Below are 16,113 nucleotides of genomic sequence, written 5' to 3'. Positions count from 1 at the left end.
TATTATTATGTATTCATATAAAATACTCAATAAAAAATACGTAGGTAATCAATCCATATTATTCTTCGATAGTTATATGGTATTATGTTATGTTACATTGAACTAAGTAAATAATTATTTTAATTCATAAAAGTATTGATGTTCTATACGTAATTTATAGAAAATAATCAAAATCGAGTTTTTAATTTAAATATTTAGTGTTTCGTTATTTACTTTCTGATCACTGATGATCTATGGTATTATATAAACTCCTAGTTTACAAATCAATAAGTCATGTACATGGCTATATAACTATAGTATCTATTTTGGTAAAACTTTGTTTATATTTTGTTTTACTTGGGACTTGGGAGGTAAAATAAGCAAAGGGTGATTTTGCAATCCATTTCAAGTTTCTGGAATGTAGGACTAGAAGTCTAGAACATTGATTTTGGTAAGAGAAGGGAGAATTAATTTATTGTTATTTAGTATAATTTAGGTAAAATTATAAAAATTAGTATTCAAACGTCCATGGTCCGTGTATGTAGTAAGGATTAAGAAGTCTACTAAGGTAAAGATTGTATTGAAAATGTATTTGATATAACATCATTAAACGCAGTGGTATAATACCAATAAATATAAATTTAATCAAAACCTCGTAAATTAGGAAGTTATATCTATGATGTACGTATATAATGTATATTTATGTTTTTTTTAAATTTAATAAATCAGGTAATTTTTGGCATGGTAGGGATGTCGCCGACCTTTGTTGAACGTAAATAAAAATCGACCAAGTTTTATTATAAGTAGAAGGGGCCTGGCACAACAATCATGACATGGTGCCGTGCTAGAACCCTTTTATACAAATCGAAATGACTACACACACGCTATAGGTACTTTGCTATGGCGACAAATACACAAATGGCTGATTTTATGTCGTCGAACAACGGAATTTTGAACGTAAGTACGATTGTATTAATATACATAATATATTATACCTGCATATTATATAGTATATAATAATAATAATATTATTATTATTATTATGTTATTCAATTTACATAATAAATAATAAAATAAATACATTAAATAAACAAGTATATACAATATACATAATATTATACTCCTAACTCATATAATATTTAGTTTCGGATACTTAAATTAGTGTTTATATTGTTCTTGTTCAATGTTCAAAGCACGAGAACCCCGATTTTGCCATATTTGGAATAAACAATACCGAACCCACCGATGGCAGTTTAAACCCACAGCGTAGACAAACATGCACAAACATTCCATTACTACCCGCAGCTTTGCAGCCTCGACTTCATCAGAAACGATCGTCTATAGTGAAGTAATATATATTAATATTTTTGTATTAAAATTTGTCATTTCTTACAATTCTGCACACAGTGAATAAGTGGTTATAGTAATTAATTTGTTATTTTTAAAGCAATAATAACAATTTAAATGAAAACATGAGCAACACAAATTTGGTGTCATTACAAACATTGACAGATGGGAAAATTCAAGCTACTAGGTCTCAATGTGTCAAGAGTCGTAATCCAGAACGAATGAGTTTAGATAGGTATTTAATTATTTTTATTTCAATAATACGTATTGATATTACACAATATGCATTTCTTACACAAGACGAGGTTTGATGAGCGTGCCTGTAATTACCGGTGAAGCTCGACTTCGACTGTTATCAATGCAACACAATTTACTTACAAAATTAGATGGTATTTCTGCAGCAGGTTTGTCTAGACTTGTTTTCTTGGACGTTTATGGTAACCAACTGGAGAGAATTACAGGTCTCGAAAGCTTGAACAATCTACGTGTTCTTTTGTTAGGAAAAAATCGGTAAGTATTAATTTATTTATTTTTGTTATTATTTTACTAACATGTGTTACAAAATATATTTTTTTATTCATTGCATCTTTCTTTTATTATATTATGTAGAATTAAACGCATTGAGGGTTTGAAAACGTTACATCGATTAGAAGTTCTAGATTTGCACGGCAACCAATTAACTCAGGTAGGTGGACTGCAAAGTCAAGGCGAGTTAAAAGTTTTAAATTTGGCTGGTAATCAAATCAAACTATTGGGTTCGTTGGACCTTGCTGGTCTGAGATCGTTACGAGAACTTAATCTCCGAAGAAATCGTTTAAAATGTCTTTTAGGATTTTCAGAGACTCCACAATTAACGAAACTTTTTCTAAGCAACAATGAAATTAACACGTAAGTTTGAATATTTAATTTATTCGATATTATAGAAACCTAATCTAATGTTTCAATTTCATTTATACAACTATTATAGTATTGACGATATGCCGAGTTTGGTGCATTTAAATAAGCTCCAAGAATTAGCTATTGATAACAATCCTGTATCGGCTGTAGACGAATGTGTATCATTCTTGGTGTCACATCTATCTCAGCTTCAAGCACTGAATCGTACTCAGGTGACCGATCAGATGAGACGCACAGCTGTGATCTGGAAAGAAACTCGAGAAAGCCTTAAATGTGTAGCAGCAAATTCTATGCAAGAGCCAGGGAAAAAAGGTCGCGATAATATAATATACAATGCTAAATCTAATTGGGAACAAATGCGTTCTCAGCACTGTGTGTATCCCAATTTAGCAACTTCGCTGAAGGACCTAAGAAGCTCAACGGAAACAGAAGACGGTGAGTAGCTTATAGATACCTACATAACATAATATTATACCTAGGTATTTTAAAAGAATGTATTTACTTATATTCTTGGTCGTTGTTCTATAATTTAGTATAGATTACAAAATTAATATCAATAATAATTAATAACCATCTAAATATGTTTATTATAATTATATATATATCACGGCTATAAAAGTCATTGGGCGCGTGGGTTATTTATTTTTATGCAATCGAAGTAATTACAATATAAAATCAATCTAAAATCATATATATTATACACTGAAGTCTGTGGATTTGTCAATAATAAATTAATAAGTAACTTTTAAATAATTTACCAATTATAATATAATACTATAATTTAAAAGTTTATTGTTAAGCAACACCAACACCATATTTAAACAGATACATTTTAATACCAGTTGGAGTTTCCAGGGAGGGGGTGGTTAGGAGTTATATCCCATCCTCCTCCTTTTGTTTGATAAATCCATTTTTTCGTCTTTCGTAATCCCATCCTAATCCCCCCCCCCCACAATTGAAAATTTGGGCACTTCACTGAATACCAATTATTATTTATTTAATAATATGAACTTCTGTTGAATTAATTTGTATATATATATCATTTTTTTAAGTAATAGTTTTTGTTATAATACAACCTAGTTACTGAACTATTAAAATTAATCATACGCGTACCATGTCGTACTTTGTATTTTACATTTTTTTTTAAACTTATCTTCAACTTTAATACTGACATAATATTATAAATCATAATATACTTGTTAAAACATATTTGCTGTTTTAGAAGTTAAGATATTTTAAACAACGGTATTTACATTTTAAATAATTAATAATTTTATAAACTTTAAATAGTAGAACAAATATTTGTAAGCTCGTGTACCTACTTAGTTTCGTTAAAATAAAAATATTATTCGATAGTGGGTTGTATACCTATAAATTAAAAGGTGCAGGTGTACCATATACGTAAATTGCATTTAAAATACATTTTTTTATATATTGTATTTTATTAAAAATAAATATTAATATGATTTTATAGGTACTAAAAGTGATTCTGCTTTATGTAAAAATTCGTTGGAAGATAATCATGAAACAGCAACTGCAGAACAACGGAAAAAGAAAATGTACTTTTTATACAAGAATAGAACATTTGTCGAAAAGAAGCTTTGTCGTCGTCCAACCACAGACAAAAGCGACACAGAACCTGTAACTAGACTACCACCAATATTGAACCAGTATCTTAATCAAAGTCCAACTTCCAAAAGAAAATCTGAATTTAGACAAAACGAGAGCAGTAGTTTAGAAATGTATCCGTCTGATCAGAGCGTACAAAGTAAAATGAGTGTTTCCAGCTTAGGGAATGTGGACGCTTCTAGTAGTGATGATGATACCAGTAGCAGTTGTGAATCATCTTCAGAAGAAAAAATCACCAAAGAGCCAGCTATCAATACTCGACCAATAAAAAGTGCTAATCCTAGAATGTCAGCTCCCATAATAAGTGATCAGCAAGAAAATAGTTTTAGACCATCAACATCCAGACCAAAACCAAAAGGAAATGGTTCAAATCTAAAAGATAAAAATAAAGAGCAAGGTTTGACCATGTGTTTTATACATTATTGATTATATTATTATTATGTAGATAATTTGGTGACAAATATTGCAAATAAATACCAAGTATTTTAACATTTGCTTGAATTAAACTGATAATACATTAATACAAAAATTCCACGGATTTCAAATTTCCATTTAACTAATTACAACATAATATTTTAGATCAGTGACTCTCAACCGATGTGTCGATACATTTCGAAAATCTCCATGTAATGTTTTTACCATAATGAGTGTTTTTTTTAAATTGTTAGTCTGCACACACGATATTAGAGATCCATGAGCACATTTTTTTTTATATGCGTTTAAAATTAAAATGTTGACAAAATTAATCTAAACCATGAACATTTGAGAATTATTTTCACTATTTTGTGGTTAACGAATTAATACAATGTTTAATTTATATAGCTAAGGATTGAAAATTTAACACAAAGTTTCTCATAAGTAGTTCATACCGCAACCAACAAGTCTAAAACAATATATAATACACAGATTTTTTTAATTTTTATGGACATTTTAAGTTCAAATTAGGACAAAATTAGATATTTAAACAAAAAATAATGATTTCGTTATTTTGTTATAATTTAAAAATATTACTTACGAATACTTGAAAATTTTGAAGTACCTGTATAATTAATTTTTAAACACACAATGACATTTTAAAATGCAATGTTTCGGTAAGAATTTATTATTTTAATAGTAAAATAATATACTTAGTACCTAATATAGGCTGTCACACACTTTCGCTCAGAATCGTTCTTCGTATACCTACAAGGAATATTGATAATGTCATTGAATTCAAATTTAACATATCCATTACAGTGACCCACGTGACATTTAAATCCATAGTAGAGCGATACCCTACCCCAGTAGTACTCAACCGGGGTGACATGTCACCTTAGGGTGACGTGGACCTAGCTTAGGGGTGACGCAGAATTTTAACAAGAAAAGAAAAAATTTAAAAAATAAATTTTTCGATAATAGTAAAATTATAATAATAATAATAAAATTTCGAAAACAATCATATTATTTCTTATAATACATATATTATTCACCTATACCACCACTGTCATGTACATAACATACCTCAAAGTTCGTATCTTTATATACGCTAGACAGCTTTTGGGTGGCTCTTAACAATGAATACCCTCGATTATCGAAAAATGCTATTAATGTGCTCCTTCAGTTTTCTACGTCTTGGTTATGTGAGCATGGCTTTAGTGCACTAACAAATATAAAAACAAAAAAACGCAACAGACTCACAAAAACAACTATAGAAGACGATATGAGACTCGCTCTTTCCACCATCAAACTTAGGATTCCCCAACTTTGTAAAAAACACCAGGGTCAAATTTCACATTAAATTTATATAAATCATTATTTTTTTTTTAACTTTAATTTTTTTCTGTACTGTATTTTTTTTTTAATAAAAGAATAATTTTAATATATACAGCTAAGATTATTTATTATTTTGATGTTAGGTTTTTTTTTTTTTTTTTTACATTACACAGTTAGGGTGACGCGATGTTTGATTCTAGTGCCTAAAGGTGACATGAATCAAAAAAGGTTGAGAACTACTGCCCTACCCATATGCACAACTTAATTAATTAATTTAATTATATATTTGATAATATTGATATGATAATAGAACGATGTCATTTAAGATAAGATTCAACTTAAAAAATGTAGTACTGCCTATTTAACTACATAATTATGACTTAATGTGACATTATATTAATTGCATTATCAAAGTTTGGTCATGGTTATGAATAATAATATTATAATTGGATCTTGTGATTTACAGGTGGTGATTATTTAGTCGAAATAACAGGAAAGTTCTTAAACGTATACGGGCAGGGCAGCTTACGGTACATAGACAAACCTTGGAATCAATCAAAATCGAATGATGTTTCAACAATTAAATTCAATTATGTTAGTTTCAATTCTTTAGTGCCAGTTTTTTCTAAGATAAAAAATCGTTTCCCCAATGCGGAAAACTATTTTTTTCGTGACACAAATATTTACTGCCTCGGTCAGTTGAATGCTCTGGCTGATTTACAAGGATTAGTTTCTTTGTACATTCACGAAGATGGAAACCCTATTACTCGAAAAGAATGGCATTCTTATGCAATTTATAGGTTATCTCACTGGGGATTAAAATTTGTAAATGACAAAGAGGTATAATAATATATATAATGACAAAATATAAAATACAATAATTATTAGTAATTACATTTTTGATAAAACGTATTTTATTTGAAGGTGGATGAACCTCAAATAGCCAAATCAATGGATACTTTCAAAGGGCTGAGTAATTTGGTTTTATACTCACTGCCGGAATCACTGTTGACACCGTTGCTCAATAAATTACAATTAGATTATAGTACCGAAGAAAGCGCTTGTAAATGGTTAAAGTCATCGGACCCAGCTTTACGCAATGTCGTTTGCAAAGAAGCATTGCAGTGGCGTAAAAATGGAAATGCTCAGGTAGTTAAACATTGTAGGTATTGATTAATTATTGCATATGTGTTGTTTATAAGAATCTGATCAGTGATCTGCCAGAAATGGGCATCGTGATATACGAGTAAAATAGTGTATTGTGTATACTTTAAAAAGCCCACTCATTGTATCGTTCAACATCGCATGCAGTTTATTGGTAGATTATTATTTTTAATTTAAATCATAACATTAATTGAAAAACGTTTCTGAATGGGACTTGGTTTCCATTGTAAAAATAATTATTTACAATTTTTCCTCAAATAATTTTTTAGTTTGTTTGTAATACTATAATCATCATATAGTACCTACGTCCTATTCTTATTGCGATCAATTAATAGTACATTAGTACTCCACTATACTCCAAGTTAATATTGCTTTTAACTTAACATTGTACTAATTACACATAACACTTATATTTAAAACTAAATTTTCTGTGTAAAATAAAATAATACATATTTTTAGGATGAATGTATTTGGAGACACAAAGGACTAGTCCATTTCAATTCATTGATCAACACTACGTGTCTAGCAATGGCAAAGCTGATTTTATTAGAACAGGAATGGCCTATTGTGCTCAAAGAACTCATACAAAACACATTAGTCGATTACTCACAACTTGAAGAATACATGAAAAGGAAATTAAACGATTTACGACCTACTTAAAATCGATTAATTTGTGTCGTGTAGCTTCAGTCTATACGTGCAACAAAATAAATTGTAAATTACAATAATTAATAATTATACTCATTAATTTTATACATATTATTCGTCGTAGACTTGTAGCTGTTGTATGTTCTACAATAATTATTGATCCTATATTTAATATTTATAAATTATAATTCATTGTATGAAGTAGCTAATAACTAATAAGCTAGCTACAAAATAAACGTGATTTTTAGATGTCAAGTTACATAATCGTGCATACTTCCGACCTACCTTTTATTAATTATTATACTTCGTTCCGAGCTTATGTTTTGTCGCAACCCCAAGGGCTGGGACTCAGGAAGAAAAGAGATACCTAATCAAGCTCGATAATAACATTTAAGTTATATATATTTCGAATTTAAGCAAATGTAAAGACCGAATTTCAAACTTTGTTTTGTGTTATTTATAATTCAAATTTCGAAATCTAATTTTGCATATTTTTACATATATAACGGGTTAAACAAATAAATGCACATTACATTTACTGCACGTTTCTTCACATTACCGCTTTTTATCTTAACGTTTATAATTTATATTAATATTTTTGTTTAAATTATTACTTTTATAGTTTCGATGAAATTTTTCTATTTTTAGTCGGGTACCTATTTAGCTAGTTGTTATTTAATTTTAGTGAACAGCGACCAAGTCGAGTATTAATAAGTGGCTACATACTAGGTATATGCCAGAAAACTGTTTATAGTTATAGTTATAGTGCATTAAATTCATATCCCTGATTATTAGAAACACATATTATTTCGTAAGTTATTCGTATTCCTAGAGCAGCTGAGCAGGTTGGGTATAATATAGAGATCGGAGACACAAATGATGCGCGCAAAATAGTAACGAGCACACGAGCGGCGTAACAACATCTCACATCATCTGTACATCATTCTATGTTGTTATACGATTATCTAGTCACTAGATTCTAGTGGTATAAGGTCAATTGTTTTATGCCAATATTATACCCATCGGCCACTGATAAAGTGATTTTGTAACATAATAATATTTGACGACTAGCAAAAAAAATCTGTAGAGCTAAAAACCAGTCCAAACGTCAGTATCATGATTCATAATGAACACTAGACCTTATACTCAAAGTATATAGGTACTTTAGTAAACCTATAATATTACCTACTCAAGTTTTATTACTCTAAAATAACTAATAAGGTCTATGATAAGGTCTATTACACATACGGTACCTAGTACACTTATTATATAGATTATATTTTATTCTGTGACATTCAGCTACAGTGATAGGTACAGCCATAATGCCGTATGGATAGATAATATAAGAACGGGTAGGCTATGTTAATCCACCTTGGCACAGTGGCTAGTGGCATCTTGCATGCAACTCAGTGGGTAACGGTTTTTCACGTATAAGACAGCAGAAAGGCGGTCTCTCATTTTCACAAAGGGTCGTTTGTTCTGTTATGTTATGTATATTTTGTAGAGTTTGCAAGTATATGCTTTCGACTTCCTTTTTTTATACGAATACTATTTTAAATATTTTTTGAAAAAATTGTTCAAACACGTATTTTGAATAATTTTTTTTGTATTTTTTTATTCATTCAAAAATACTTTTTTTATCTAAAAAAATAGTCTATATACATTGAGACAAAACAATTTTTTTAAATTAAAAATTGGGCACATTATACATAAGTTATATTGTTATCAACAATAGTTTTTCTCTTTGAATGAAGTATGATGGGCTCACGTTAATTTCCTACCATTCCAAAACTGACAAAATATATTAGAGGGGGGGGGGGAGGAAATATATTCTAATAATATTCGAAATACGTATAATAAATGTATACTTTACAAGACTGGTTGTATATTACTTAAAAAATATAGTAAATATTTTGGAAAAAAATAAATTAAGTCCAATGTGGAAGGAAGTGAAATGGAAACATAATTTTGGGAATTCTAAGACAATATAATTTTAATACACGAAACCATATTTTAAGTCAAGACTAATAAATAAATAAATACTGAAAACCTCACAATAACTCCTCATACCGTCAACTCTCATTACTCCTTAATTAACATTTTGTTATATATTTTGATACATTAGAATTTTTAAATCAGTTTTTATAATTTTTTGCGATAGTCAAATCACTAATTAGTGTTGACTGTATTTAAGTTATTATTAATTATAAGTACTGGTACAACGCTAGCCGACTGGCTTTAAAACTATATATTCAAATTATGATACTTAAATAGGTTCTAATTTATCTTGGTAATATTTAAATATTTTAGTATTAGAACGTTTTTTTTTTGCCTTTAACTCAGATTTTATTTTCATATTGTGCTTTAAGCCAGCATGATTAATAAGTTGTTATTATTCAACTGCAGTGTGGTACCATTATTCTATTGTTGTTTTTGTTTATTCGTATAAGTTATTTGTATACGAGTAATATTATTATTTTACTATATTATATTATAGTAGTGCGATTTTAAATTTTTAACTACTATGTGCCACTGGGCCTAGACCGGTTTTATTTAATTATTTATTTATTTAAATAAACATTATTATTATTATTATTATTATTATTATTATATGTGTATTGTAATCTCAAATAATTGTCCAATTAATTCTCTTGTGATAAGGTTGTATAGCCTATCCATTTCACAGACATTCTTATATTATTATCTATGGCTCTATAATAGTATAAAATTATTTCTGTAGTATTATCGCAAGGTGGATATATAAATATATATTTATCCACCTTGTATTATTGCTATAATATTGTAGTTAATTCTTACAGCTGTTTTTTTATATTAAAGTCGCTTTGTTAATCATTTTTAAAGCCTTTTATCATAGAACTACATGTGGGCTACAACAGTTTATCACTAACTATTGTATTGCATTTTATGTAATCTATGAGTACATCTAAAATCGTGATAGGTAGTAATAGTCACTAGTCAGACGACTGGTAGCTGTTAATAATAATAAATAATAGTAACAAAAATATAAATATTATTAGTTTATTGTTGTCAAGTTTAAAAGTGGAGCATTGACTCAATATAGCTTTAGTGGTCAGTGAGCATTTATTATATTAACTTACCATAAGTAATAAGTATTATAACTATTACATACATACTATACCCAAAACTCTAAAGTGTAAATTCTAATATTCAATCTACTGCGAGTGCTGTCACAGGACACAGTGTCACGTATACTTATATTGTGATTTGCAATTAAACAATGCATAATAATAATTTATTTGTGAATGCATTTGTTATTTGTTCTATTCTTTTATTCTCTGTACCACAATCGTTCAACCAAAATGTGGGGCCACTTGTAAAAATGACCAATGGCGAAGTGTGGCCGAAACCAGTGCTTCAACGCAGCTACGATGAATACTTAACATTTGAACCAGAAAATTTTCATTTTAATGTAAGACCAATCACATAAATAACTGAATATGTATAATATTTTGAAGTTTTTAACCAATATTTTATAATCAAAATTATATTTTAAATATTATAATGCATTATCCTGCACGCATTTTAATAAATGCGTGTATATGTACACTGTATTGACTATTGAATAATACTAAATTTGACATCATCAGTGAGAACATTTTTGTCTTCAGATTACGGGTTATAGTTGTGACGACCTCCAAGATGCATTTAAAAGGTATAATTCTATGCTATTTTTAAAAGCTACGAAAACTTTTAAGCAACATATTAGTTTATCTACGAAATTTATCATCGGTAAGTTGAAAATGCTGAATGTTCAGATGACAAATCCCTGTGAAAAATATCCTTCGTTAAATATGGATGAAAGATGTAAAGTACTTTTATATTTTCTTAACATCTCTCTAATTTTAATAAGAACAAGAACAAAATTATTCGTTTATCATGTATAATTTTTTGTACAGATGAAATCGAAATAAGTAATGCCGGTGGACATTTATTTGCATCGTCTATTTGGGGTATTCTTAGAGGTTTAGAAACTTTTTCTCAGTTGGTTTATTTGGAAACCGATGGTTCGACGGTAATATGTTAAACTGATTTTTTTCTTTACTCAAGCAAATGTGGAGAATCTATAAATTGTAAAATGTAATCATACACAGTTTGTTATTCGGTGTACGTCAATAGTAGACTACCCGAAATTCAGGCATCGAGGATTTCTATTAGATACGTCTCGCCATTATTATCCAATAGAATCAATTACGAAAACATTAGACGCCATGTCGTATTCGAAAATGAACGTGTTCCACTGGCACATGGTAGACGACAACAGCTTCCCGTATCAGAGCAGCGCTTTTCCAAATCTGAGGTTTGAAATTTTAACGTACAAAATCAATAATTTGAGGTGTACTCTGCACCTATAATCTAATATACATATTAAAAATAAAAAAAACCCGTTAAAAAATATGTCGACGACAGTCGGTGCTACAGTTATTGGCTTTTTGGACCTCATTTTTATACTAACATTATATTATTAAGTACAGTGAAAGAGGTGCTTTTGGAAAATCAGCTATTTATACGAAAAACGACGTCAAATACGTGATCGAATACGCAAGACTTCGAGGCATTCGTGTTATCCCAGAAATCGACACCCCGGGTAAGAACAGGCAAACAGAGCAAGTAATAGACAGAAAATCTAATGCATTGAACTTTTCAATATTTGTATATTATAAGAACACAGAACAGACGGTTTCGCGTGTTAATAACAGTTGATATTTATAAATAGGACATTCATTATCTTGGCGACTCGGTGGCATTCCGGGACTATTAGCTCAGTGTTCGGATTCCGACCCAAATCATTTTGGGCCTATCGACCCCACGATCGAGGAAAATTACAATTTTATCAATACGCTATTGGCCGAAGTCAATGAATTATTCCTAGACAATTATTTACACCTCGGTGGTGACGAAGTAAATACAACGTGTTGGTAATGACAATATTTTATTGATTTTGTGTATTAAACAATATGTTTCAGCTATTACCTATAGTCGTACCTAATCCCTCATTTAAGTCAGACTCTTGTTTAATGGTGGAGGGATTATTCAAATTAATATAATATATATTTAATTACCAAATATTTGTATTTTATAATCTAATGAAGGTTCTCTGTTTATGTAGTCTTTAGTATGCAGTGTATAGTTAGTATGTTGTATGTATACAACAGAGCCTGTGCTAAAGAAATTGTAGAATTGCACATCCTTGAACATGTGAAAAAATATGCCTGTTGCTTCTACCACTAATATCCGTATTGCCACATTAAAAATTCAACAACTAAAATGTTGTCGTATTACCCAGAATTACCGAGCTAGTCGAACAAATATAGTATTTAAAATATTTTAGTACCTAATAGGTATGAAAATAAACACAAAGTATATTTCATATTAAATTTAACATTCATTTTACAATTAGTTTTCCGAACTTTCCAACATAAATCCGGTGAGTCCGACGAAATAGCTTATTGTACGAGTATTTTCCACATCGGACGCATCGTAGTGCGACGGAACAGCGTGATAGGAATATAAATCGTTGGATTTATCAGACACACATAATGTGGTAATGCAAATATAAATATTATGACACGGCGTTAACCTATATACCTATCACATCCGTTTGTACATATGAAACAAAATATTTAAACAATTATTGTATGTCTATAACCGCCATCTATATATTAATGATTGGTAATATTATTTTAAACGTTCATGCACCAATTATCAAATAAAAATCACTAATTAACCATTGTAATCACGGTTATTATTTTTTTGAAAAACAATATTTAACTAAATACATGAAACATTAAAATAATTCGTAACTTTTAATATTTTTATGAAAGTACTCATAAGCCCCGCAGTATACAATACAGGTGGACTTAAATCTAATCGGTTTCAACCATTTCCCGAAAAAAAAAATTCGAGCTGAATTATACTTATGCAAGCATTTGATGTAAATATTAAATATAATTAATTGATTTTCGTCGACTGCAGGACCACGAACAAAAGGATACAAACGTTTATGCATCGCAATAACATAAAGAACGTCACCGAATTAAAAAACTACTACTTCACACACATATTCAACATGACGCGAAATTTAAAAGCCTTGCCCATCGTGTGGGAAGAAATATTTGACGAGAAAATCAATCTAGATTCCAATGTCGTGGTACATGTGTGGAAGGGCGGTTACAATTATTCGATCGTGTCGGAGGCAAGTATTTATATATAGATAATATGAATGATACAAATAAGTTGTTAATATCTATAGTGTTTCGTTTGAAATCAGCAGACAAGCATGATGTCGATGAATCCGCTATCATAGCCGCAATAGGGGAACTTGAAATTGTTCAGAATCTACTCTAATATTTCACTCACCCTTCAGCACCAATAGGCAATAACCCGATAAAGACATTTTTTGACCACTGTAATATTTGTAACTTCTTATGTAGTTATTAGGTACTAAAATAGATATAGGTACTTTATGTGTACTATATAATATATTTAATACAAATTATCACCCATTGGCCATTACTCATCTAGTCATCTATAACCCGTTAGAAAACTCAGAGCCCAGAGCCCTCAGGCGGCCGCTTCTCGGTCTCCCTTCCACTAATAATGAACTGCGTACGCCATGTTATGATCCAAGCATCATAATATCATCAATGTACTACTACAATACTATATAGGTAGGAATTATATTCGGAATAGTTTACACAGTATCGATTGCGATAATGATATTATTTATTTGTACATTTTCGAGAGTACCTATATACAGAAAATCTATAATTGTATAAAAGCATTTCCGGATTTTCCATTGCAGATAATGAAAAGCGGACATCCGGTGCTGTTTTCCAGTTGCTGGTACATGAACTACATCAAATACGGAACGGACTGGCCGAACTTCTACAGGTGTGACCCGACCGCTGTGGCCGGAAATAACCGTTTGTTTTTGGGCGGTGAGGCCTGTATGTGGGGCGAGTTCGCCGACGAAGCGAACTTATTGCCAACCTCGTGGCCCAGAACCTGCGCAGTGGCCGAAGTGCTCTGGTCTCATCGGCTCAACGAGACTGAAGCCAAGTACAGGATCGAGGAACACGTTTGCAGGATGAGGCGGAGAGGAATACCAGCTCAGCCTGCCAATGGACCCAGCTATTGTCATTACTAGAACACCCGTATATCATTGATATTTATTGGGTATAGGATTATATAATATAATGAAATAACTTGAGAAAACCATAGAATTTATACTATGTATATAAAGTATATGTAATTTATACTAATGTACACGGGGAAAACATATGTATTGGTCAAAATATATTACTATATTTTAAAAGGTAGGTAGTTGGATTTTTACTCCATTCAGATTTGTAAAAAATTGAGTTAATTCGTGAAAGCACTTTGTAATAGACAGTATAGTCGAATAAAAATATCAAAAAAAGTTAATAATATTATGAAGGTGAGTTAATTTTTACCCATTTCCATTGCTAGTATAATATGTACATATAGAAATATATAATTGAGCATCGTGACAATGATTATTGATCTTACACTCACACTTTTATTGCTAGATTTGTGATAAAATTTAATTAGAAGTAAAGTTGGCAACCGCATTCTGATGTATAGTTATATAGGTTTCGAGTATATCTCGTTGTTGAGGAGTAATAGTCATTGTAGTATGTATTTGTTAAATTTGTGTTTGTGATAAATAATTGCATACAAAAAATGATTCTGAGCAAAGATCGTCGTCAGCCTATTCAATGACATACGCTGTAAATATATGTATATTTAATCAATGGCTAATTATATTACTATTATAGGTAGGTACAAGTGTAAGCCTATTTTGTTAAAGAGGCCTGCCCGAGAGTGTCATATTAAGTATATCGAACATTTACGTTCATAATAGTGTTTCTATAATAATCATGGTAATGTCCCAAGAGTGTCCGTAATGTGATAAATGATAATTAGAGATCGGATTTGTATGTTTTTACATAATACCTATATATAATAAATAAATAATATTAAAATATTAAATTATAAACACTATAAAATATAAGTACACCCACGAGTCACGACCCACTCAATATTTTAAAAATGGTTAAACAAAAATAATAAGAAAAAACAAAAGCTTGTAAAAATTGGTCATGTTCAAAATTTTATTGTATGGCTTAAAAATAGAATTTTGAAAATCAAATTGCTATGTAAGAAGTTTTAATCTTTCAAAAAAAAAATTTTGAAATCGGATCCCCTTCGTGGAGTGAGAGTTATTCCTGTAAGGCTTTAAAGGTTTTGAGCCAAAAAACGGATCACGTACAGGTCCCTTAAATCAAGTAATAGTGACAGAGGAACATTGTATTAAATTTTTTAACTTTTTGACTTTTTAAAAATTGTATAGCAAAATAAAAAAAATTGCAATCATCAAAATATGTCTATAAATAGTCCAACATGAGTCAAAATATTGATTGATAATTTTATCATGTATAGAAAATCATAATGTAAACATTTTTACACAAAAAAAAAAAACAAAATCAATCATTACCTCTCAAAAGTACCACATATATATATATATATATTTTTTTAATCTGCTTCCAGAAATCGAACTTGGATGTCCGGCTTTACCAAAGTTGAATGTCAATGCATTTTTTCCAATATAAATAGTGTAGGTACCTAGTATAG

At 29.9% G+C, this 16,113-nt stretch overlaps 2 protein-coding genes across 3 annotated transcripts; both read left to right on the top strand.

Moving 5' to 3' along the window:
* Nucleotides 1-525: 525 nt before the first annotated feature.
* On the top strand, nt 526-7,530 carry LOC111039795 (leucine-rich repeat-containing protein 49). The gene is made up of 10 exons (XM_022323429.1): nt 526-936; nt 1,173-1,327; nt 1,427-1,561; nt 1,627-1,836; nt 1,936-2,214; nt 2,294-2,658; nt 3,698-4,249; nt 6,071-6,444; nt 6,529-6,753; nt 7,228-7,530. The coding sequence occupies exons 1-10, from the start codon at nt 880-882 to the stop codon at nt 7,426-7,428; spliced, it is 2,553 nt and encodes an 850-aa protein (XP_022179121.1). The 5' UTR covers nt 526-879; the 3' UTR covers nt 7,429-7,530.
* A 2,763-nt stretch (nt 7,531-10,293) lies between these two features.
* Nucleotides 10,294-14,815, top strand: LOC111039794 (beta-hexosaminidase subunit beta-like). Of its 2 annotated transcripts, none has more exons than XM_022323428.1 (8): nt 10,294-10,867; nt 11,067-11,187; nt 11,355-11,470; nt 11,550-11,755; nt 11,931-12,043; nt 12,173-12,374; nt 13,432-13,651; nt 14,261-14,815. In XM_022323428.1, exons 1-8 carry the CDS (start codon nt 10,676-10,678, stop codon nt 14,603-14,605), a joined length of 1,515 nt encoding a protein of 504 aa, XP_022179120.1. In that variant the 5' UTR covers nt 10,294-10,675; the 3' UTR covers nt 14,606-14,815. The 2 variants fall into 2 exon arrangements, with proteins under 2 accessions (XP_022179120.1, XP_022179119.1); XM_022323427.1 differs by having other exon boundaries at nt 10,676-10,867; nt 11,067-11,262.
* The last annotated feature ends 1,298 nt before the right edge of the window (nt 14,816-16,113 follow it).

This window comes from Myzus persicae, unplaced genomic scaffold (assembly GCF_001856785.1).
Source record: "Myzus persicae strain clone G006 unplaced genomic scaffold, MPER_G0061.0, whole genome shotgun sequence".
Classification (NCBI taxonomy): domain Eukaryota; kingdom Metazoa; phylum Arthropoda; class Insecta; order Hemiptera; family Aphididae; genus Myzus; species Myzus persicae.
The sequence above is the reverse complement of the archived record's forward strand: the minus strand, read 5'-3'. Positions and strand labels throughout refer to the sequence as shown.